Source organism: Ictalurus punctatus, chromosome 4 (assembly GCF_001660625.3).
Source record: "Ictalurus punctatus breed USDA103 chromosome 4, Coco_2.0, whole genome shotgun sequence".
NCBI classification, from domain to species: domain Eukaryota; kingdom Metazoa; phylum Chordata; class Actinopteri; order Siluriformes; family Ictaluridae; genus Ictalurus; species Ictalurus punctatus.
The window spans coordinates 31,786,161-31,808,899 of record NC_071284.1 but is presented as its reverse complement, the minus strand read 5'-3'; the positions used below and the strand labels follow the sequence as shown (position 1 = coordinate 31,808,899).

At 42.6% G+C, this 22,739-nt stretch overlaps 1 protein-coding gene across 1 annotated transcript; it reads right to left on the bottom strand.

Moving 5' to 3' along the window:
• Window positions 1–19,230: 19,230 nt before the first annotated feature.
• p2ry1 (purinergic receptor P2Y1) lies at window positions 19,231–22,523 on the bottom strand. The gene has a single exon (XM_047155254.2). It carries the CDS (start codon window positions 21,956–21,958, stop codon window positions 20,894–20,896), a length of 1,065 nt encoding a protein of 354 aa, XP_047011210.1. The 5' UTR covers window positions 21,959–22,523; the 3' UTR covers window positions 19,231–20,893.
• Window positions 22,524–22,739: the final 216 nt, after the last annotated feature.

Genomic DNA, 22,739 nt, shown 5'->3' with positions numbered 1-22,739 from the left:
TTGTAAAAACCCGTTCACATTTCTCCTTTCTCTCTGCACCCATTCCTCTTTTTTTTTTTTTTCCACATTTGTGCATTCGGTACAATCAAACACACACCCAAACACCTGACAGCCACCCAAGGCAATTCCTCCAACGTGAAAAGCCGGTCTTCATTTCATCACAAGGCTGTGCTTGTCTCTCCTCTCGGTTCCTCTTTCTTCCTTCATGTATTTCCTCCCATCTGTTTATGTTCCTGTTATTACGGCTGGAGTGAGACGTGTGTGTAGTGAGACTGAGTTAAAAAAAAAAAAAAAGTCTTTAAAAATGACTCCGAACACATCGGGAGAGCGGCATGATGTAAAATAATAAAATGTGAAGAACATATGAAGAGGAAGGTCAACTTGTTATGCCGGAAAACTGCACATATGGAACACATTTGGCATTATTTGACTAATATGTGATTGCATGAGCAAGAAGAATTATTTATGTGAGAAAATCACATCTACAAATCAGGAACCTCGTGGCCTTCATTGGGAAATAAATGAATCATAGGTTTAGAAGTCACGTGTGAAAATAAATGAATAATCAACCCTGTGACAAAACACATTCTGGACATGTGAAACACGGTACGAATCGATTCAGTCAAGTCAGTTCAATCCTGTACCGGTTGATTCAAAACTGTGTAAATTGATTCACCAGTTTACGAGTCGATTAAACACCGTATGTGTCAATTCAACACTGTGCAAGTCGATCCAAAACTTTACAAGTTGATTCAACACTGTATGAGTCAGTTTAACACTGCACAATTCAATTCAAAATTGTATGAGTTAATTCAACACTGATAAGTTGATTCACACTGTATGAGTCAGCTCAACACTGTATGAGTCAGCTCAACACTGTATGAGACGATTCAACACCGTATAAGTCAACACTATACAGTTAAATTCAAAATTACATGTCATATAATCTCTGTGAGTTGATTCAACACTGTACAAGTTGATCCACATCATACAAGTCAATTCAATACTGTACGAGTCAGTTCACTCTGTATGAGTCAATTCAACACTGTATGAGTTGATTCAATGCTGCATGAGTCAACACTGTACAATTTAATTCAAAATTGTATGTCAAATAAACTGCGTCGATTCAACACTGTACAAGTCAAATCATTGCTGTATGAGTCAGTCCACACTGTACGAGTCGATTCACTCTGTATGAGTCAATTCAACACTGTACAAGTCGATTCACTCTGTATGAGTCAATTCAACACTATATGAGTGAATTCACTCTGTATGAGTCAATTCAACACTGTATGAGTCGATTCAATACTGTACAAGTCAATTCACTCTGTATGAGACAATTCAACACTGTACAAGTCGATTCACTTTGTATGAGTCAGTTCAACATTGTACGAGTGGATTCACACTTTATGAGTCAATTCAACACTGTACGAGTCAATTCACTCTGTATGAGTCAATTCAACACTGTACAAGTCAATTCACTTTGTATGAGTCAGTTCAACACTGTACGAGTGGATTCACACTTTATGAGTCAATTCAACACTGTACGAGTCAATTAACTCTGTATGAGTCAATTCAACACTGTGTGAGCCGATTCACTCTGTATGAGTCAATTCAACACTGTACGAGTTGATTCACTCTGTATGAGTCAGATCAACACTGTACAAGTTGATTCACTGTGTATGAGTCAAATCAACACTGTACGAGTCAATTCACTCTGTATGAGTCAATTCAACACTGTACGAGTCAATTCACTCTTTATGAGTCAATTCAACACTGTAAGAGTTGATTCACTCTGTATTATTCAATTCAACACTGTTTCAGCCATTCCAACACTTAGTGTTGATCAAATTTGCACAAATCTTCCATCTCAGATAGACAATGAGCGAAGTGATTGCTGTCACAATTGATTTAGTTTTGCACTAACAGGTAATGGACGTTTAAAATTGCCTCCAGTTCAAACACACTTACATTCGAACCCAATCTGAATCTCTGAATCTGAAAGAAAAAAAACAACAACAACTTTAAGTGTGTCCGATCCTTACGACTAACTGTAGTCCTGCTTCAGCTGAGTGAAGTGCTTGTGATGGGTTATACACCTTCAGGTTTTCCATTCAGAGCTGAGACTCGTCATGTGCAGGACTTTGTAGTAAATGCAGAACGTAATAAACAACCAGTTTATTAGTTTGAGTAAAAGTGTGTTTAGATTTTTTTTATATTTTTTTTTTTTGGTAAGGATGCAGTTTGCTGCATTCTAAACGTCTAAAGCTTCCTTAAAGAGGCAACGGCTACAACAGTCCTAAAGCAAGGACTACGATAACGATAGCATACGCCAGTCATGTTTCTTATTTTATTTGAATGTAAAAACAATGTCGTCGGGAATTATACGTTAAACAAGCATCAAGGTTCTTAACTGTAGCTTGTGGTTTGACATTAAAGCTGTGAGGCGAAATCAGGAATTGTATTTCAGACAGACTTCCTACCTAAATTCCTGTAGACGTACCTAAGTACCTAATCTTCCTGTAGTTTCTGCTGTATGATGGTCTCCGTGGGTTTTACTCTTAGCACTAATGTAAAAGGAAAAAGCATCCCTGCACTTCTGCCAAATCTGATTTACAGCGATAAGGCTGTCTCTGAGCTAATGGTCCTGTATTAAGTGGTTTTGCTGTAAACATCAAAACACTACTCGTTCCCCCTCCAGCACACCTTTCCATCCATCCTGACAATAACTTTACCTGAGCACTGTAAAGATTATTCTTGTATGTGTGTGTGTGTGTGTGTGTTTTGGATTTTTTTTGTGCTTTTTAGTTTCTTTGTAATATCATAACAGCTAATAGCGATGTGATCGATACCGGAAGACCACTTTACTTCCATATCAAATCCAAGCTTGCTCCATTTGATCCGTTTAGGTGAGCTGCACGTAGACATGGAGCGATTGGCCGAGGGAAAGTAGGAAAGCAATGCTGGAAAGTAGGTAAGTGCTTTAAAGCTGCCGCACAGCCGGTTTCAACGGTGGCGTTTAGAATTAATTATTGAATTATTTAAGGTGCGTTTTACCATCAAGCTCCTTCCCTGATCAATAACATTATTATATCAACTATATGACCTCCTAGAGGTCATACCGGGGAAGAATACTCAATGTCTCAGTTTTTGACTAGAGAAATATATGACTATAATGACTCAGTGATTGAGTTTCTTGTAGTCGAAACGCACACGCACAAGATTTCCAGAAGATGGCCTGCATCCTAATCGGCACCTTTGTCTTCAACAGTGATTTGCTGCCATAAAGAGGGTCTACTGCTCATCCACTAATCACTTAAAGCTTCTTGAATCTGATTGGTCAGAAGGTATACATTAATTTTACATAACCGAATTGCTCGGACAGTAGTTCTGCCTGTACCATGAACTACGGGTTTCTAATATTCTAATGCATTGTTGTTTCTATAGTAACAGCTTATACAAAGGGACTTGTACAGTAGATGCTCCACATATTAATAAAGAAGTTTAACGTGTAACGTGTACCGTATTTATGTCTCCAGTGTCAGCACTTTGTAACAGGGAACATGAAACATATAAACATAGTACCTGTCAATAATTCACAATAATTCACATACGCCGGCTCAGGCGCTGTACGTCCTACGTCATTGTGCCTGAAAGTAGTACAGGCGAAGATTCACCACCAAGTGTCTGGTTTCGCTTCACACAGGGCTGCAGGGATTATAACAGAGAGAACCCTATCGCTACAGTAAAGCCTTTTTGTGCTAGCTAATGTGCTAGCTAATTTTTCAGCCTTAAAGATACACACAGATACATGGAAAGCTTGCATGATAGTAGTCTTTTCTCCTTGACAAGGCGAGCGTTAGCTGGGTAACTCACTGTTCTCGGCTTTGTGCTGTGGTCTGATCTCGAGGAACGAGCACGGACCACACGTTTCCACTGTTCTTGGAGCTTTTGTGATGATGTTTTGTGTTTCGTACAGTATATTGATATCCCAACAAAGCTCACAGCTGACATGTGACTTGTTTGTGTTCTAAACACATTCGCTGGATTCAAAGGAGTCTGGTGATTTCCCATAGCGACCTTGTAGTAATGTCACAGACGTGTGTGTGAGATATATTCGTTGTTATGAACTGTATGGCCAAAAGTATGTGGACACCGCATTCAAATGAACTCTGGTTAGTTTTGATTATCACTATCGCTATGTCGCTATCTCACTAGTAGCTTGATTCACGATGTTTCCCCTCGTAGCAACTGGATGCTACCAGATAAAGATGTGACAGATCTGGATCGGTTACTGATTCAGCACTCCGTGCTAACGTCGTTGACCGTTTAAGGACATGATTTTGAGTGCAAGACTTGGACAAGGTGTTTGACGTAGAGGTGATATACAAGCGCATGGACTTTAAGTTCACTTTGTTTGGAAGGCGGCGTCAAATATTTCTGCTCCAAATCCCTCGCTAGCCGTCTCGTAGTAGGGAGATACACATTCCAGCTGCACATCTGCACACAGCCGTGTGCACATCTGGACAAATCTGGCGCGAAGCTAAGCCGCCTACACGCGCTGTGGTTCACAGTGGAGCGTTGTAACACACACTCTCAGTGCAGGAATCAGTGTGACCCCCTGTCTGCTCTCGCCGGATTATTAATGCGTACGAAATGCCAGGCGTGAAAGGAAGTTATTGTCGGGATGTGTGAAAGAGCCTGTGTCTACGCTCTCTTGTCCATCTGGATGCGTTTTGATGTTCGGGTTTTCGACAGAACCCTGACGATCGCACAGCGCTCATCCTTCAGCTTCATGACTGCTGGGCCTGTGCTTAAAGAACAATGCGGTCCTTTTGTGCCACTTCGGGTTTGGGCTCATGCCACCGAGTGCTTGTTCATGCCCAGCTCACTTTCCTCTTCATCTTTTCATCATTTCTTTCTCTCCTCCCACTAAATGTGGAGGCCAGAATGCATTCAAAAGCTAATTCACTTACCATTATAATAGCTGATGTCATTATATCCAGCTTAATTACTATGATCAGTAACAGAGGCGCAGTGTTACGGCATCATCCTACGCTCACACTAGCAGGCGAGAAGTCACTCGTGCCACTTGTAGTTCGTCTCTTATGCACGTGTAGCCACTGCTCTTGTTGTCGCTTGAAGGCGTGGCCTGTCCAGCATTTTGTTTTTGTTTTTTTAAGCACCAATGAGAAATGGTAGTAGCCAAAATGTATATTCTACAGATAAACACAAATTAAATAGTGCACTAATCAAATTATTATTATTATTTTTATTATTTTTTTAATGATTGGTGGTTGCTTTAGGCTTCAAACTAGATTCATTGGCAGATTAGCAAAGCAAGCTAACTGTACAGGCTAATACACACTCTCCAAAAGGCACTAGCGATCTCTACTATGTCTTTCCAAGCTTGATTTTTCTTCATGACGTCTCTAAGCATATTTGGAAAAGGTACACAAGTGAAAGTACGGGTACTGTTCACAATTCAAATTGTACTTGATTAGAAGTACAAATCGACTTGAGTGAAAAGCAAACAGTATCTGAGCGCAAGACAATCCGGCCCAATCGTGCGTGACTAGCTAGTCCGCTAAGCTAAGGAAAATATTCTGCTACGTCAGGTCTACAAACCTAGAATTCGGCTAGCTGCTTAGCTAATGCTTAATAATGGTAACAACGCCGCCATCTCGCTCTGACCAAAGTACCTCGAACGCACCTGACGTCATGATAACGACTTCCCAACTCCTAAATACGAACTTCCCAGGAGGACACGGATGCACAGTGACACTGTGGGAATGAACGCTAAGGCTCATTAGCGACAAAAACATAACGTAAGTACTAGCGAGCTAATTTGACAAGCTAATGTACAAAATTCAGGTGAACTAGCAGCGCTAACAAATTTACAGTTAACTCGATGAACGTCTTTAGATTCTATGGCAAATTTTAAGACATCGCACTAAGGAGAGGATTTTTTTCAAAACAGGAAGTACTTCATAGCCGTACTCGGAAGGTCAAAATGAGTATGTAGGGAGCAAAAAGTGTGTGTTTGTGAGTGGGGTACTGAAGAAATGTCAGAACACACCTGCAATAAGACTGGCCTGAGGAATCCTCCTTGCTTTGAAGCGTAAAATTGAGATTGAAATGTCACGTGTATTGGTGTCATGTACGTACACAGTAAATAAACAGTGTGTGATAAGAGTGAGAGACGGTCTAATACTGAAAGCTAGCAGCAGAACAGACTACTTAAGGAAATGGCCTCACACACTAACGAGTGCTATTTAGAGTATAAACTGCTGTGCTGTGCGTCTTGTACTGCCAGTGAGTGTGTGTGTGTGTGTGTGTGTGTGTGTGTGTGTGTGTGTGTGAGAAAGAGAGAGAGAGAGAGCTTTTTCAACATGACTACACAAAGCTATGTGAGATCACCATTCCACACTGTTAAAGATACCTGTCTACCTGTGCACTTCTATTGCTGTGATTTAGTGTGTGTGTGTGTGTGTGTGTGTGTGTGTGTGAGGCTTAGCAGTTAAGGTTCTAAGCAGACCCAACATGTTCCAAAGCTCATGACTGTCAGAGATTAGGGGTTAAGGTTAGGGATCAGAGGTTAGAGTTTATGATTAGGGGTTAGGGGTTAGGGCGCATGGTCAGGGTTAAGATTTAGGATTAGTTTGGTTAAGGTTTAGGGTTGAGGTTTAGGGGTTAGGGGACAAGATTAGGTTGGGGGTCATGTCATTTGCTTGAATCTTCAGTGTGTTTCTTTTGCGTTGTTGTAGAAATAGTGATACGGTAAATGAAATGAAAGATCTAAAAAAAAAAAAAAATCACCGCTCGTTTGTTTTGGCACTGGCACAGAACAGTGGTTGCAATTGCTGGAATATCGGTGCGGTTTCCGTGTCTGTGTTTATAGGGTCCGGTGTGGGGATCCTGTATACTGTAGAATGTTTAAGGGGGAAATTAATTATCAGGTCATACTGGCTCGGTTATGCTGCACAAAAAAGGAAAGAAAGAAAAGAAAAATTATACCAGGCATTTGTTTGTGTGTGTGTGTGTGTGGGGGGGGGGGGGGGGGGGGGGACTGTAAAGCTTTTATACACAAAATCAAAATCATACAAAAATAGCCCCAGACCCTCGAGGGTTAAAGTGAAAGAGAGGTTACGTGTTATGTTTAGGGAAAGTCTAACTTGGACACAGTAATAGGCTACACAAACCAATTAAAATACCTCTGAAAGATGAAACCTGTGTGTGTGTGTGTGTGTGTGTGTGTGTGTGTGTGTGTGTGGGAATCAAACTTTCAAGAGTTCTCCCTGAGGTTTTCCGTTAAGTTCTCCATTAAGTGATAGTTGGAGGAAGAATAAAATGTATAAAATGTACACTTACCTCAAATGTACTCACTCAGCCAAGACTTGTTTGGTGTCTCAAGTTTGCTTCTGTGAAGATACAATGCTACTGTAGACAAAAGGTAATGGAAGCTGCCAGTTTAGTATTGCACGCCTAACTCTTTAGGCACTGCTTCATGAGACACTGACGACGTTTACACGGACAGCAGTAATCTAATTACTGACCTTATTCTGAATAAGACAATATTCTGATTAAGGTGTTTACATGAGTCGCTTTTAGAATACTCCTTTCATGTTCCTGTTTTACGTGTTATAGAACACAGATCGATTAACGGCACACGTCATAACGTACCCACGCCACGCCGTCCGACGTTCCCTCCAGAATTTCACGTATCGACGTACAGTTGGTCTTCGTTATGGAACCGTATACAGTTTTGGGTGTTTTCATTTTTAATTTTACGAACGCTTCAAGTGCGGTTAATTATTCGTCATGCTGTACGTGCAAATAGACGACCGCTTGAAGCCGCGGGCTGCGTCCCAAACCGCGTACTTGCCTACTATATAGTAGCTGAGATACATGTATTTCACTTCCTACTATATAGTAGGTAAGTACGCGGTTTGGGACGCAGCCGTTCTCTCTTGTTTGCCGTCAAACGGTCGAGCGCTGCCGTGTGTGTACGTGTCCTGTCGCACAATGCGGTGAAAACTCCCACACGACGTTAACAGTGTGATTACGGTGTGTACATGTCTGTAACGCACGTCGATAACGCGACTAAAACAGGAAATACTCCACACGTCTTAATTCCATTTGTGTTTACTTCGAGTGTGACTTTAATCGGATTAAGGTTTAAGGTCGTTAAGGTCGGATTAAGGTCGTTTCCAACAATTCTGCCCAAGCATCAGAGTCGATCGCAGATCGCAGAAACGAAACACAAAATCAAGGGAACGCTGCAGTATTCGGAGGATACTTGCGATTTTTCAAACTTACCGCAGATTCGCAGACGAGAGAATAGAAAGAATTCACTGGAAGCTCTCAATTGTTAAACGTGAAATGTTTTAATCGGTAATACTGTGGTCCAGAGACTTATTAATAGTAGTATTAGTAGTAATAGTATTTACAGTATTTATACTTATTCGGCGCAGGGTCATATTCCGGCAGCAGTCATTTCTTTTAAGAGCTTTGGCTTTGTTTCCGCACCGACACAGCACGAGACCCCGGCCAAAAATGTACTCTGAGGAAATTGCGGTTCTGGGAGAGGGACGTTATGGTAAATGGTCATTTTACAGAGGAGGTTATTTGGGGGATCGTTAATTGGACGGCCACAGACAGCTTATGAAAGTGTGTTTAATCATTTTTATTTCCTTCCTTCTCTCTCAGTTCTATGGAATATAGAGATAGGATTTGGAAGGGCAGGTTCAAAGCAGCTAACTGAGATGTGATTGATTACATTTGCTTCTAATCTCAACACACACACACACACACACACATACACACCGTTACCTGAGGCAGCTGATATCAAACCGCTGTCCTCTCTCTTCATTTCTCTTAATCCTCTCCTCAGATTGCGTTCTCTCATCACAGCCCCACGAAGCCAAGATCATCCTTCTGGCACCTTTTATCTTTTAGCCAGGAAGACCAGAGGATTTAACAGCGAACACACACCACATGACGGAGGCTGAAGGTCAGGAAAGACGCCTCCTGGGCTTATCTGGGTGAGAACCCGATCAAGGCGTCTGGCTTTAGCTGCTTTGGACCTGTTCACAGCGTATCAAAGCCGGTGTGACCTTCTAGGATCTTAAAAGTGAACAAGTTATAAAAACTTGTGTTTGACGTGTCTCCTCAGAATAGTGAATATTCAGCATTGAATTCTTAGATTTTTTTTTTAAACATTAACCTTTCCCTCCTCTTCCCTTTTCTCGACGGTGTTAATTTTATACCACAGTGCTGTTAAATTCACGATCCTCATTGGTCAGAAGGTGATTAATATTCCATAAGAGCAGCTCTGACAGTAGTCTAGCTGCACAATAATCACAGGTTTATATTAATGCATTCGTTCTAATACCTTATTTCATATATATATATATATATATATATATACACGGGGGAAATAAGTATTGGACGCGTCAACATTTATTTCAGTAAATATATTTCCAATGAGGTTATTCGCATGAAATTTTCACCAGACATCAGTATTAACTCAAGAAATCTAGAAATGTAAAGAATTCACAACATTAAAGTCCATAAATGGATTTATGTGTAATAAAGTGGAATGACACGGGAAAAAAGTATTGAACACGCTAACCGAGACGTATTTAATACTCAGTGGAGAGGGCTTTGTTAGTAATGACGGCTTCAAGACGCTTCCTGTATGAAGAAACGAACGCGCCGCAGTATTCAGGTGTGATTTTGGTCCGTTCTTCTAAACATATCGTCTTTAAATCTCATTCAACCGGATTCAAGTCGGGCGATTTAGTCTTGCGTACTGTTTTGTGTTGCACCGTGGTCCTGAAGAAATGACATTTCGTTCCAACGTATACAAGCTACAGTATATAGAGGGACGACAATAAAAACCCACTTGACTTGTTTATTTAACATCTGTGTAAGGAGTCTCCAGTGTCAGCATTCTGACTGTAACAGTCAGAGGCAACGCTGTAACAAAACAGGAGAGTCTTCCTGTCCAGGAACAACTGTTTATAGCTTCTGTAACGTAATGTTGTGCGACTCGTTTTGTGGACGTCGCACACCATTAAATGTAGCTGTAACTGGATAAAAAGGACGAGGTGTGGTTGTTAATGAATGAATTGAAAAATGTTATCGTTTGCTGTGGAATAAGAGGAATAAAACACTTCTGTACACGATCAAAATAATCAGTAACTCTTGTACGTCGAGCCTCATTACACCAGCGACTTGCTGATTAGTTTCTTATAACAGCACACCTTCTGTCAGATTTATTTCTACGCATGAGCAACAACCGGATCGAGGATTCGAACCGCGGACTAAGGCGACGAAGTCATCTCCAGACACTGTGACTGGATTGGATTTCCTTCTGGAGCTACAGTATGATAATCTATCACACTCGCACACTATTTGAGTGTATGCCAGATGATTGTGTGTGTGTGCCAGTGTGTGTGTGAGTGTTATTCTTGCATTAGCTGACTATTGCCGATTACTGCACACAAAGGTGTGTCCATCAGCAAAGATTAAGCGAATATATCCCATTTTGCTGCGTTCACAGGAACAAACTTGTCCGTGTATTTAGCGTCTTCGCCACAACGTTCTGCTTTTATATAAATCATTAACAGAAGTATAATGTATTATATTCGTACAACATATCCTTTACCACACTGACAACACGCATTGTTTTCTCATAATGGACAGGAAAGCCATCCATCAACATAAGCATTAAGAGAAAGGTCATGTACATTATAAAGGGGAAGGCCCTGTTTCTTCTTCTTATTATTATTATTATTATTTAAAATATCAAACGGGTGTCTTTAGTGGAAATCCAATCAGGAAAACAAGAATTAGCGGTGCATTTGTGTTTAAAATACATTTGGAGCTTTGTGTTGTATAAAGTGCACTGGATCTTCTACGAGCTAAAATCAGAAACATGGGGAAGCTATTCCAGACCATGTGTGACACAAGGACACGACTTACCCAGAGTAAACATCGTATCAGAATACAGCCGTGATCACAACCCCATACACGCTACACACACCGCCCAGTTTTACAGCTCCATGACTTCTCTGTGGGAGTATAAACCAATGCATACCCGCACACGGGCCGGACTAGCGAACACAAACACACAGCTTCCGTATGAAGCCTAAGAAGCAGGATGTGGTGATATGACAAGAGATAACGCTGTATATCTTTATCTCACGCTCTCAGTCTCTCTGCCTTTCCTTTTTTTTTTTTCTTTGCTTTTCTTCTTTTTTTTTTTTTTGGCAATTTAGCAAAAATACATTGGATTCAAAAGTTTCAGCCATGATTTCATAACTTATTATCATCTACATATACAGTGTTTAGCAATAACAAGAAAAGGTGCCGATTCATCTTTATATCACGTGTCTCTAAAACCTGTGCGGTCACACATTAAAAGGCGTGGAAAAGTTCAGAGAAATATGAAATATTTTTAACTGATGACGCATATTAGTCATGCCCGATCCATGCCCGTACTAGCTAGCTCTCAAAGCAATCAGTCATAAGGAAAAATATTATTCTAACTCAGTCCTACTTAGAATTTGGCTTCATCGTTAGTTAATATTTAGTACAGCTTTTTTTAATGAATGCTAAGGCATATTATCTATGAAACCAAGCATAATTAGTAAGCTAATCTAACAAGCTGGATTGCAAAACGTAACTAGCTAGCCCGTTTTTTTACGATAATTTACAAAAATGTAAGAAGCTAACAAACTGATTCAGAAATCGTAACTAGCGAGCTAATTCTACCAGCTAATTTACAACGCTTAACTAGCTAGCTAATTTACCGAGCTGGTTTGAAAATCTTCACTAGCTAGCTCTTTTTTTTTTTTTTAACAATAATTTACAAAAATGTAAGAAGCTAACTAATTTAACTGATTTAGAAATCGTAACTAGCGAGCTAATTCTACCAGCTAATTTACAACGCTTAACTAGCTAGCTAATTTACCGAGCTGGTTTGAAAATCTTCACTAGCTAGCTCTTTTTCTTTTTTTTAACGATAATTTACAAAAATATAAGAAGCTAACAAACTGATTCAGAAATCGTAACTAGCGAGCTAATTCTACCAGCTAATTTACAACGCTTAACTAGCTAGCTAATTTACCGAGCTGGTTTGAAAATCTTCACTAGCTAGCTCTTTTTTTTTTTAACGATAATTTACAAAAATATAAGAAGCTAACTAATTTAACTGATTTAGAAATCGTAACTAGCGAGCTAATTCTACCAGCTAATTTACAACGCTTAACTAGCTAGCTAATTTACCGAGCTGGTTTGAAAATCTTCACTAGCTAGCTTTTTTTTTTTTAACGATAATTTACAAAAATGTAAGAAGCTAACTAATTTAACAAACTGATTTAGAAATCGTAACTAGTGAGCTAATTCTACCAGCTAATTTACAACGCTTAACTAGCTAGCTAATTTAACAAGCTAGTTTACGGATAATATCTCATTATGGGGGCGTATCTATGCTCTCAGGGTTCTACGGCACATAATGAACACACTGTGCTTTAAAGTTAGAGCTAGGTTTCAGCATAAGTGAAAGCTGGGACGTGTTCATACTTAACATTTTGTTGCTTTTATGACCGTTTACTGTGTTTTATAGGCCACAGTACGGTGTTTCTTCAGCTTAGTGTATACATGTCACTATCGTTCATGCGTGGAGTTGTATGACTGTATGAATGAAGACTAACCGCTATTTTTAGGGCAGCACGAACGAGGGTTCAGCGTGTGCAACCTAGTCCATTTTCCAAGTTCGTAACTTTTATTAATAGAAGTGTGGATGACGGATGGATTTGAAACTAACGCATGTCGTTATTCATTTAAATGTGCCGTTGGTGTTTAAAGTTAAAAGCTAATAAAGTTAATAGGGCCCTGGATACATAGGAATGACCCCACTCAGTACTAAGTCGTTTTCAAAACTAGACACTAGTTTAACAAGCTCACGTACGAAACACAACTCCACACCAAATGAACAAATTCATTTCCAAACGTGACTAGATACTATTTTGACAAGCTAACGTAGGCTACGAAACACATTTACAAAACATACCTAGCTAATTTAACAAATTAATGCGCAAACTCTAAGTGCGCTAGCTAATTTAACAACCTTAACTTAAACTTAACATGGCTAAAAAAAAATCTCACCAAAAAAGTAAATAAATAAAAAAAATAAGCCTGACCCGGCTGTTGCTCAGGTGGTAGAGCGGGTTGTCCACTAATCGTAGGGTTGGCGGTTCGATTCCGCCAATCTACCACCCCTTACTTGAATGAGATCAATATGTAATAAATAATTGCCCGTTTGTTTGAAATATTTTGAGCGTAGTGCATTTCATATGTAAAGTCTGTGATCTACAGGACATATGATTAGATTTACCGGGCTCACGAATCACAATCAAGTCACGTGGTATGACGGTACGGTAACACGGGTGTTTGTGAAACGTTTTTCTGTGTGACCAGGTTGGATATACAGTATTCTTACGAATTTAATTGGGTACTCTTTAATAAAAACCGGCCTAATTTCTCTCACCATAACCCTGACCAGGCTAGTCGCTGTACTATGAAGTCGCCAGTAGGCGTTCCTACTATAGGTTGTCATAGTAACATTGATCTTTTGGCAACAATCCAGTTTTCTTGCCAATAAAATTAAAACATTCTAGAGAAAGAGTGTTTGTATATACAATTAACCAGTATATATATGCATCATACGCTGTCCAGGGTGTACCCCGCCTTGTGCCCGATGCTCCCTGGGATAGGCTCCAGGTTCCCCCTGACCCTGAAAAGGAGTAAGCAGTAGAAGATGGATGGATGGATGTATATATGCATCATATAGAAACGAGATGAAGGAGAAGCAGTGCGCGTGTGCGCGCTTTTTGCCACTGCGGCCGTCGATCTGCGGCGACGTCTTCACTCCCATTGGTAGTCGCCGCACCAAGGCGCTCCGAATTTGTTACACTTTTCTCAACGTTTTCGCGTCTCTGGACACGCCCACGTCTCGCCGGAAGTCGTCAGCTCTCGTTGAAAATGAACGGTATATCCATTTATATCCCTTCAGGACACGTCATCTGCACATTTCGAGTAATGGATTCGTATTCAGGTTCATCCCTGTGGCAGAACTTGAATATAAACTGATCCGACATTTATTGATCTGGAAGACAAAAAAGGTTAGAGGGAAGAAAAGTACAATTTTCCGCGTTGATGAATGATTCACACATTCTTCACTTAATCAGTGTCCACGGACTCAGATAATATATCTAATCACCGGAGGCCGTGCTCTATATTTTTATTCATCGGCTGATCGATACACACGTCATCCTTCCAGAAAAGCAGGAAAAAGCCAACACTGGCCTGGATTAAAGGTTAAAAGCAGCATAAAGAGGACTTTCCATTAATAATAAGAGCTGTTGTGCATCGGCTGTGGCATTTGAGGTCATGGACACATTTCTCCACTATCTCCTTCATGATAATGCACAGAACAGTATAATGGCCTCCATCTCACGTCGCTTAACGTACAGATTTACCGTAACTATGAGTCGTCGGATTTATTTGCATGCGTTCCAGCCTCACAACTCCGAGGCTCCCCGATCGATCCCGAGCTCGAGTTATTGTCCGCGTCGAGGTTCAGGTTTTCTCTGTGTCTATGTGGGCTTCCTCCGTGATCAAACCAGCAGGTTGGAAGGAAAGCGGAAAAGCGGAACCGCACATAAACGCGGTAAGAGCGTGAGGAATGGTTTACGTTGGTCGAAGTGCTAGTATCAGATAGTCATTTAAATAGTAAAACGTGACGTTTTCGATCAAACGTCCAGGGCAAAATTACAGATGTTCAGAACATCTGTACTCAGGAAAAAAATCACTGAAATAATCGAAACTATAGTTAAAGTTTAGTTTGTAAATGTACTCGTTCACTTTCTGCATAATTACTGTTCCACACACCGTGCCTGTTCTGACTTCCTGTGTTATTTCAAATATTGGATGTATGAAAATAACCTTTAAAGTTGACTACATGACTTTGACATCGGTCGTTCTCTTTATTCGAACTCCTACATTCGATTACATGTAGGAAACGAAGTCCTAAACAGGTCGAATGCGTCCCGCTGGACTTTAGACGGGAAGAATCGCCGTGTCCTGCTATTCCGAAGACAAAATAAAGCCCCTGGCACGGAGCGACTGTATTTCACCCGAACTCCCCGCCACAGTCGATTGCCTCCCCCAATGGGGCCGTTATTCTTCCACCAATGAAAGGCTTTGTTCCCTCCAGCTCTCTTCCTCTTTCCTCCTATTTTCTTCTTTGCATCACTGGGTACATTTAAGTACTATGCAACACACCAATAAATAGACGCAGACAAAGAACGGAAAAGAAAGTGAAGGAGAGCGATGAGAAGGCGGGTTCAGAGTAGTGTGTTCTTCATGCCTCAGCAGGCCTGCCTCGTGAACGCCGGCTTTGTGTGGGAGTCTCCGTCCTGAACTACACAAACAGCAAACGTGCGCGAGTGTCCCAAACAAGCAGGAGCAAGCTCGGCCGTTCACCTGCCTTTCACTCGCAAACATACACTCTCGCGAACAAAGAGAAAACAAATCGTACACGATATCCTCGCATGGGCTGCGTACCAAAGTCCTCCCGGCATTTCGTACGCCCCCGAAACTTCTCCTCACAGAGCGAAACGTGCTTTACATCAGAAAACGCTTAAAGCGATAGCCGCGATCATCTTCCTTTTCGAAACGTTATCGATGTAGTGCAATACGGTTGCGACGAAATCGTCTCTAAACAAATCGCAGTTCCTTTAAAAGCTCTAGTAGGAGCTTTTAAAGGAGAACACCACCCTAAACGACTCGCATACGGACCGCGATAATTAAAAGCTAATTATTAAAAGATAATTAAAAGCGTCCAAGATGTATTTTAGCCCTCGCTTCACCTCTACCTAAAGAGAGTGCTGCGGCGGCACTTTAGTCTTTCAGTCTGTTCAGCTCTCACACTTCCTCACGTCTACACTCTGCTCCAACAGATCGGCTTTCAAACCTTTCATCCCAGTACGCCAACACCATCGTAGGATCGCTAACCAGCTGAGCCGAGACTCTGCTGTAACTCATCACAACTGCGTCGTATAGCGTTCAAGCGCTGCATTCTGGGACTTTGAGTCCCACTACCAAGTGGGAATTCTCATTAACATGGTGTACGCTGGAAAATGGGGAGTAAGAGGAAGCGAAAAGCGAAAGCTGGTTGTGAGTTCAACAGATAATTCGTTTCCACAGATCACTGAATTGAATGTAAATCGAAGCTAGATGTCCAGCCCAGTAATTTAACCCAGTGCTTCATAAATCCAAGCAACAAGTAACTGTGTTTCTCCAGAGAAGGATATTTATGCCAGGCGGGATTCAATGCCATCCCATGTGCTTCTGGGCCTCCGTGTCCCGCATCCATAACCACTTCTTTGTCCCGCACACAAAGACAGGCTTGGGAAAGGCAAAGGTGCCTCTCCTTAGTGCTTTGTTCCTTCCTTCGTTCCCTAGGCCGTCTTCCTGAAGAGTGAAAGGAAAAGCAGAGCGACACCGACGAAGAGAAGACGGGACGGAGGGAGGAATGAGAAATGTGACACTAACACCATTGGTGAAAACCCACGGGCACGAGTGACAAAAACGATAGCGCTGAAAACGAGACAGGAAGCGGCAGAGGCGTAAATCTTATTCGGTCTTAAGCACAATCGCTTCCAAAGCAGCAATTTCGCAATGCGTGAGAGGGTTGTTTTTTTTTTTTCTTCTTTTCTTCAGTAGGCTGATGACATCATTTCATCGGTGGTGTGAAATCGTCCTACAAAGCTCGACGAAGTGCCAAACTCTGTACCGCCGAAGTCAGTGTGTCGCAAGAATTTTTTTTGGTGCCGCTCCAGTTGCAGTAGACATGAGCTCAGATTTCACAAACACACACACACACACACACACACACACACACACACGCACAGAGATCTAGATCAGTAAATGATATTGTGTAGAATAACACTTATATCTTAACGATTTTGCTAACAGTTGCAATCGTTTTTAAAAATTGAGTAATTAATGAACACACGCTTTTGAACTGTTTATATTTACATTTCGTGTTAGGGAACATCTGCGAGAGAGGTTAGTTCCTGTTATCCCTTATGTTCTAAACAGCTGTTCAATCACCAGCCTCTCCTGTATCCTCGCTCTTGAGAAAAAAAAAGTTAATGAGACAAAAATTTAAAACGCAGCTTGTTATTTTACCAAGACAGCGGAAAGCGTAGACTCCTCGGTCGGGAATTATGTTACAATGATGCACACCTTCTGACCATTTTGATGCTCTGGGCGATGTTCTGCTGGAAAACCTCAGGTCCTGGCATTCATGTGGATGTTACTTTGAGATGTACCACCTACCTAAACATTGTTGGTATTCCCTAACGGCAGCGGTCTCTTTCAGCAAGTTAATTCGCCCTGCCACACTACAAAAACAGTTCAGGAACGGTTTGAGGAACGTGACAAAGAGTTCAAGGTGTTGACTCGGCCTCGACGTTCCCCAGATCTCAGTCCGATCGAGCGTCTGTGGGACGTGCTGGACAAGCAAGTCCGATCTATGTGGGCCCGACCTCACAACTTACACGACTTAAACTTTAAGCATCTGCTGCTAACGTCTCGGTACTAGATATCACAGCACACCTTCAGAGGTCTCGTGTAGTCTGTGCCTCGACGAGTCGGAGCTGTTTCGGCGGCACAAGGGGGACATACACGCTATTAAGCAGGTGGTTACATCCCGTACTGTTTATCTACATTTTAAAATGTTAAAAATAAAATAATCGAAATAATAAGAAAGCAGTGCACGAGCTTGTAGTGAGCTAATATTCCACATATAACAACAATTTTTTAAAAGAAGACGTTCAGAAGATGACAGCGAGGTTGGAGGCTGAAGATTGCTATATTCGTTTCATTATCATATAATCATTTCATTATTCACAGAGTCACTCTAACATGAGAGAGAATCAAAAAATAAAACGACGTCGACGTGTAATCGTGTCCTGAGGGTGTGCAAACTTTTGCACCCCACTGTCTGTATTCGCATTTGAGACGAACTCATCCGGCAAAAATTCTGATGACTTACACTCGGCTAAATCCTTATTGCCAAAGGCCTCCTGTCTGGAAGAGCATTCCAAATGAAACGTCCAGATTTAAAATAATAGCTCACGTTGCCTTCACAGCCATTACGCAAGCGTCTGATGGAATTACGCTGCCGTACCAGGACACGCGTTTTTGTTAGAACGATAATGGAAATTCTTCTCTCAGCCTCATGAAAGCTGAAGGCTAAATTTCACAGCTCGCTTCACTTTTACGAGCAAAATCCGCCACGTAACGATCTGCATATTAATAAGCACTTTGAAGACGAGCACGGTCCTTAAAAAACACGTTTCAGTCCATCGCGGCCTACGTAAGCTTTAGGATTAATAGATTAGAAGTCTAACTGCTACAAGCTATCACTCATCAAACAAATAATCCTGACCTTACATTCATCTGTCTTCACATGGCATCGAGCGAGTCTGGACCCGACTCGCTTCTCCATGTTTTTAAAGTTCAAAGCATTCCAGTCCACATGTTCTGTGGTGTTAATGGCATTAGTTTAATCACGTTTGGCAAGACTGAGGAGCTATTTCAGACATCGCCCGATCAGGAAAAGTTCTCCCGTCTGAGATTCTGAGATGTTAGACCCGTACTAACGTAATGTTCGTCTTCATCCATCCGGCTTCAGTAAGCTCTTTATCCTGGTCAGGGTTGGAGTGCATGTGGGCGGTGAGGCAGGAATACGCCCTGGATGAAACACACTCATTCACACAGTCATTCACACACCCAGGGGCAATTTGGCATAGCCGATACACTTGCTGGTATGTTTTTTCCGATGCCGGAGGAACCTGGAGAACCTTGAGAAACCCACATGGACAACGTGGACAACATGTGAAAATCCGCACATAAGCGTAACCCAAGATCAGGATCGAACCTGGGACCCTGGAGATGACATGATGCGATTCCTCTACTTCCTCCACGTCATGACATGACCAGAGCTGTAACTCCAGTCGAGAAACTTTTTAAACTGTAATAAAAAAAAATAAAAATACACGACGATCATTAATCCGGAGCCGTGAGCTGTGACGCTACCCCAGCCTTGATCTGTAACTTCCTTTTAAATCCCATCAAAGTCACACTACATTTTATAAAACATACTTTTATACTTTAATCATTCTTTTGGAGTCGATTTGATGCAAATGTTGTGGCAGCAGCAGTTTTACTGGGAAAAAAACAAACAAACAAACAAACAAACAAACAACCTTGCTGGAGTTACTACTGAATACATCACGGCAAATGTTATTACATCATAAAATATAACAGCCTATCGGGTCTTAATATGCAAATGAGGGCCATGCAAATTACAGGACAGTTTCTAAAACTCGTAACACTGATTTGCTAGGGAAGGACAACTGAGCGGAGCAGAACGGAGCTTCCCTTCACTCGGCAGCGTTGAATGTGATCTTCGTATTATGTTTTTGTGTTTATCATTTTTGTTTGTTTGTTTTTTCATATACTGTACCGTATTTCATTCATGCGCTTTTGTAGGCCTGGACTTTTTTTTGTAGAGCTTGTACTGATCTAACAAGTTCCTGTGCACTTAGACATTTGGTGAATAAATCGATTCTGATCTCGGTCTGGTTTGGGGGCGTTTCCAATTTGCATATTCATAGCATCTGGAATAAGTGCCCTTCTCGGTCTGGTTGGGGGCGCTTCCAATTTGCATATTCATAGCATCTGGAATAAGTTCCCTTTGTGGACATGCTATACGGAACGATTCGATGGTTGATAAAAGCGAGATTTAGGTCACGTTCGGCTTAATTCCAGGTTCTTACAGGAAGACCAACCTTGTAGCTGGTAGTGGAACATTCTGTGGAAATCACATGGTCGCATAGTTTTATCACAGATGTGAGGTGTGTAAAGATCTTATCAACGATAATGTCTGCTGGAACCCGGCCAAAATAAATAATAATAATAATAATAATAATAAAACACCAGTGCTAGCTCTACATGGTGAGTCTTGTTGTTTTCATATTCATATCAACATACAGCAGGTTCTGTACTGTACTGAGCGTGTTCCTGAAACTTTCTTCACGGGTCACAGGGTTAAAAGCGTATGCACGACGACTTTTCTGTAACAGAGCACCGCACACGTGCACGAGACCTCACCCAGGGCTGACGGCGGAGTTTAAAACACGGTTCAAGAACTACAACGCAGCCTTATTTATCACCGAGACAGAACAGAGCATCCACAGGAGACAGCAGGAAGGGAAAAAAATCGCAACGTGTAGCGAATCCTCGATTTATCACGTCCCGGACTTTTTAAACGAGCTCAGCGTGGACGATAGTCTTCTCCAGGCTTATTTAAGATTCAGACGAGATATTCAGGTCTCGGATCGTGTTACTTCTTTTAATGGCGTTACACTCGGATAATACCGAGCGCCGATCCCTATTCTCGTCCGACCTGTGGATTTGTTATTTAGCATTAACTGGACGTTTTTTTTTTTTGTGAAGTGAAGCTGTCGCTGTATCCTGCAATGTTGCAGCTCATGTAATACTGACAAGTACAATACAGTACAATGAAGGTGTATTCACATGGAGAGTAATTACTGACTATTATATACAGTACACGTTACAACACATAAGGAATGTCCAGTCACTGGCTCAGGGCTTGATATTTAACATTTATGCGTTCGCAGTCTCAGATTAACATCATATCGTGGCATGATATGATCAGTGCATTTCTTAGAAAATGAGTCCAAGTCAGTGCATCGTGAAAAAGTTCTGGAATTCATTCCCCGAATCCTCAGAGCGACCTGCTTCCGTTCTCGGCGTACTCCGGCAGGCTGTTGAGGGCCGTTTCCTCGCTCTTGGATTGAAGCACGACGTCTCCCTTCCTGGAATTTTTCTTAGTGGCTCTGGAGAGCCGTCGTCGAAACGTGTCCCCGGCTAAAAAGTAGAGAATGGGATCCACGCAGCTGTTGAGGCTGGCCAAACCCCGGGTGACCTGGTAGGTAGCGTAGACCCTGTTGTTAAACTCGCACATCTCAGGGCTCTGGAAGTAAAGCCGGGCCCTCATGTTGAGGTTCTTCATGACGTGGAAGGGCAGGTAGGACACAGCGAAGACGGCGAGCACGATGATGACCAGATGGATGGACTTCTTCCTGAGCGGCGCATTGTCCATGTCGTTGTAAATGAGCGCTTTGACGATGAAGCCGTAGCAGCCGAGGATGACCACGAAGGGTACGCAGAACCCGAACACGGTCATGCACATGCTGTAGACGAAGTACCCCGGGAGCTCGTCCTCGGTGGTCGTGTCGTAGCACGTCGTGACGTTCCGTTTAGGTCCCGTACGCGAGTAGTAAAGGATCGGCGAGATCCCGGCTATCACGATGAACCAAACCAAGGCGCTGGTGCGCACGGCGCTTTTCTTCTTCAGCCTTCCGAGCGACTTGAGCGGGTGGACGACGCCGGAGTAGCGGTGCACGCTGATGCACATGAGAAACAGGATGCTCCCGTAGAGGTTGACGTGGAAGATGAAGCGCTGCAGGCGGCACAGGACGTCGCCGAAGATCCAGTCGGTTTTGTTGAAGTAGTAGAATATGAGGAAGGGAAGCGAGAGCACGTAGCAGAAGTCAGCCAGCGCCAGGTTGAACATGTAAACCGAAATGCTGCTCCACGGTCGCATGTGGCACACGAACATCCAGATGGCCAGGCTGTTCCCGATGAGGCCGGTGATGAAGACGATGATGTAGACCGTGGGCAGGTAGTAGAACTGAAAGGCGGTTTTGGTCAGCGAGCAGCCAGGTGTGTGATTCAGCGCTTGGTTCTCACTCGGATACAGAATCGAGGTGAAGTTCATGTCTGTCATGGTGTCAGTGTGTGTGTGTGTGTGTGTGTGTGTGTGTGTGTGGGTCAGGGGCTTGATGGAGAAACCCGTCGTTGACGGGCAGCCGGTGATCAATCACACCCACATCAGCTCCAAACGCACCAGAAAAACAGTAAGCAGGAAACTCACACGCGTGTCCCTCCTGTGCCTCTGTGTTTGTGTTTGGTATCTACCTCCACATTCCACGATCCAGCACTCTACATGTTCCTCCAGGCGAAAAAATATACACCCCCCTCTCTCTCTCTATCTCTATCTATCTCTCACCGTGCGCTCGCGCCTTTCCACACGTCTACACGTTCCGTCGCCCTTCTACAAACCGACGATTACTTCCGCTTTTCTTTCTTTCTTTCTTTTTGTTTCCCACCTTCTGAGTCTTTAAACTTCACGCCCCGGTGCGTGATGCGATCGCCGCTTGTCGTCTCGTGCGCTCTGGTGAGTCGGTTTCGCGCGGGACGTTGAAGCTAGGCGAGCTGCGCGAGCGAGCCCCCTTCGTCTCGAGCGAGCGCACGCACGCGGGAGGAGCTGCAGCGACAGAAGCGCGTGGGTGAGAGAGAGAGAGAGAGAGGGGAGGGGCGAGACGAGACATGACACTGCACGCGCGCACATTTATTCATTCTACGCCACAGCACGGTGGTATTATAAATCGTGATTGCAAATGATTCACGCGCGGTCGTGCGTGTTTACAGACACCAAGCTCTCCGCGTGCTGCGTGTTGACACGGAGCTGACACGTGCGTGCGTTTATTCCCGGGAATGATCACGCG

Coding starts and splice junctions, on each gene's coding strand:
- p2ry1 (XM_047155254.2), bottom strand. CDS start 21,958: ATGACAGACATGAACTTCACCTCGATTCTGTATCCGAGTGAGAACCAA.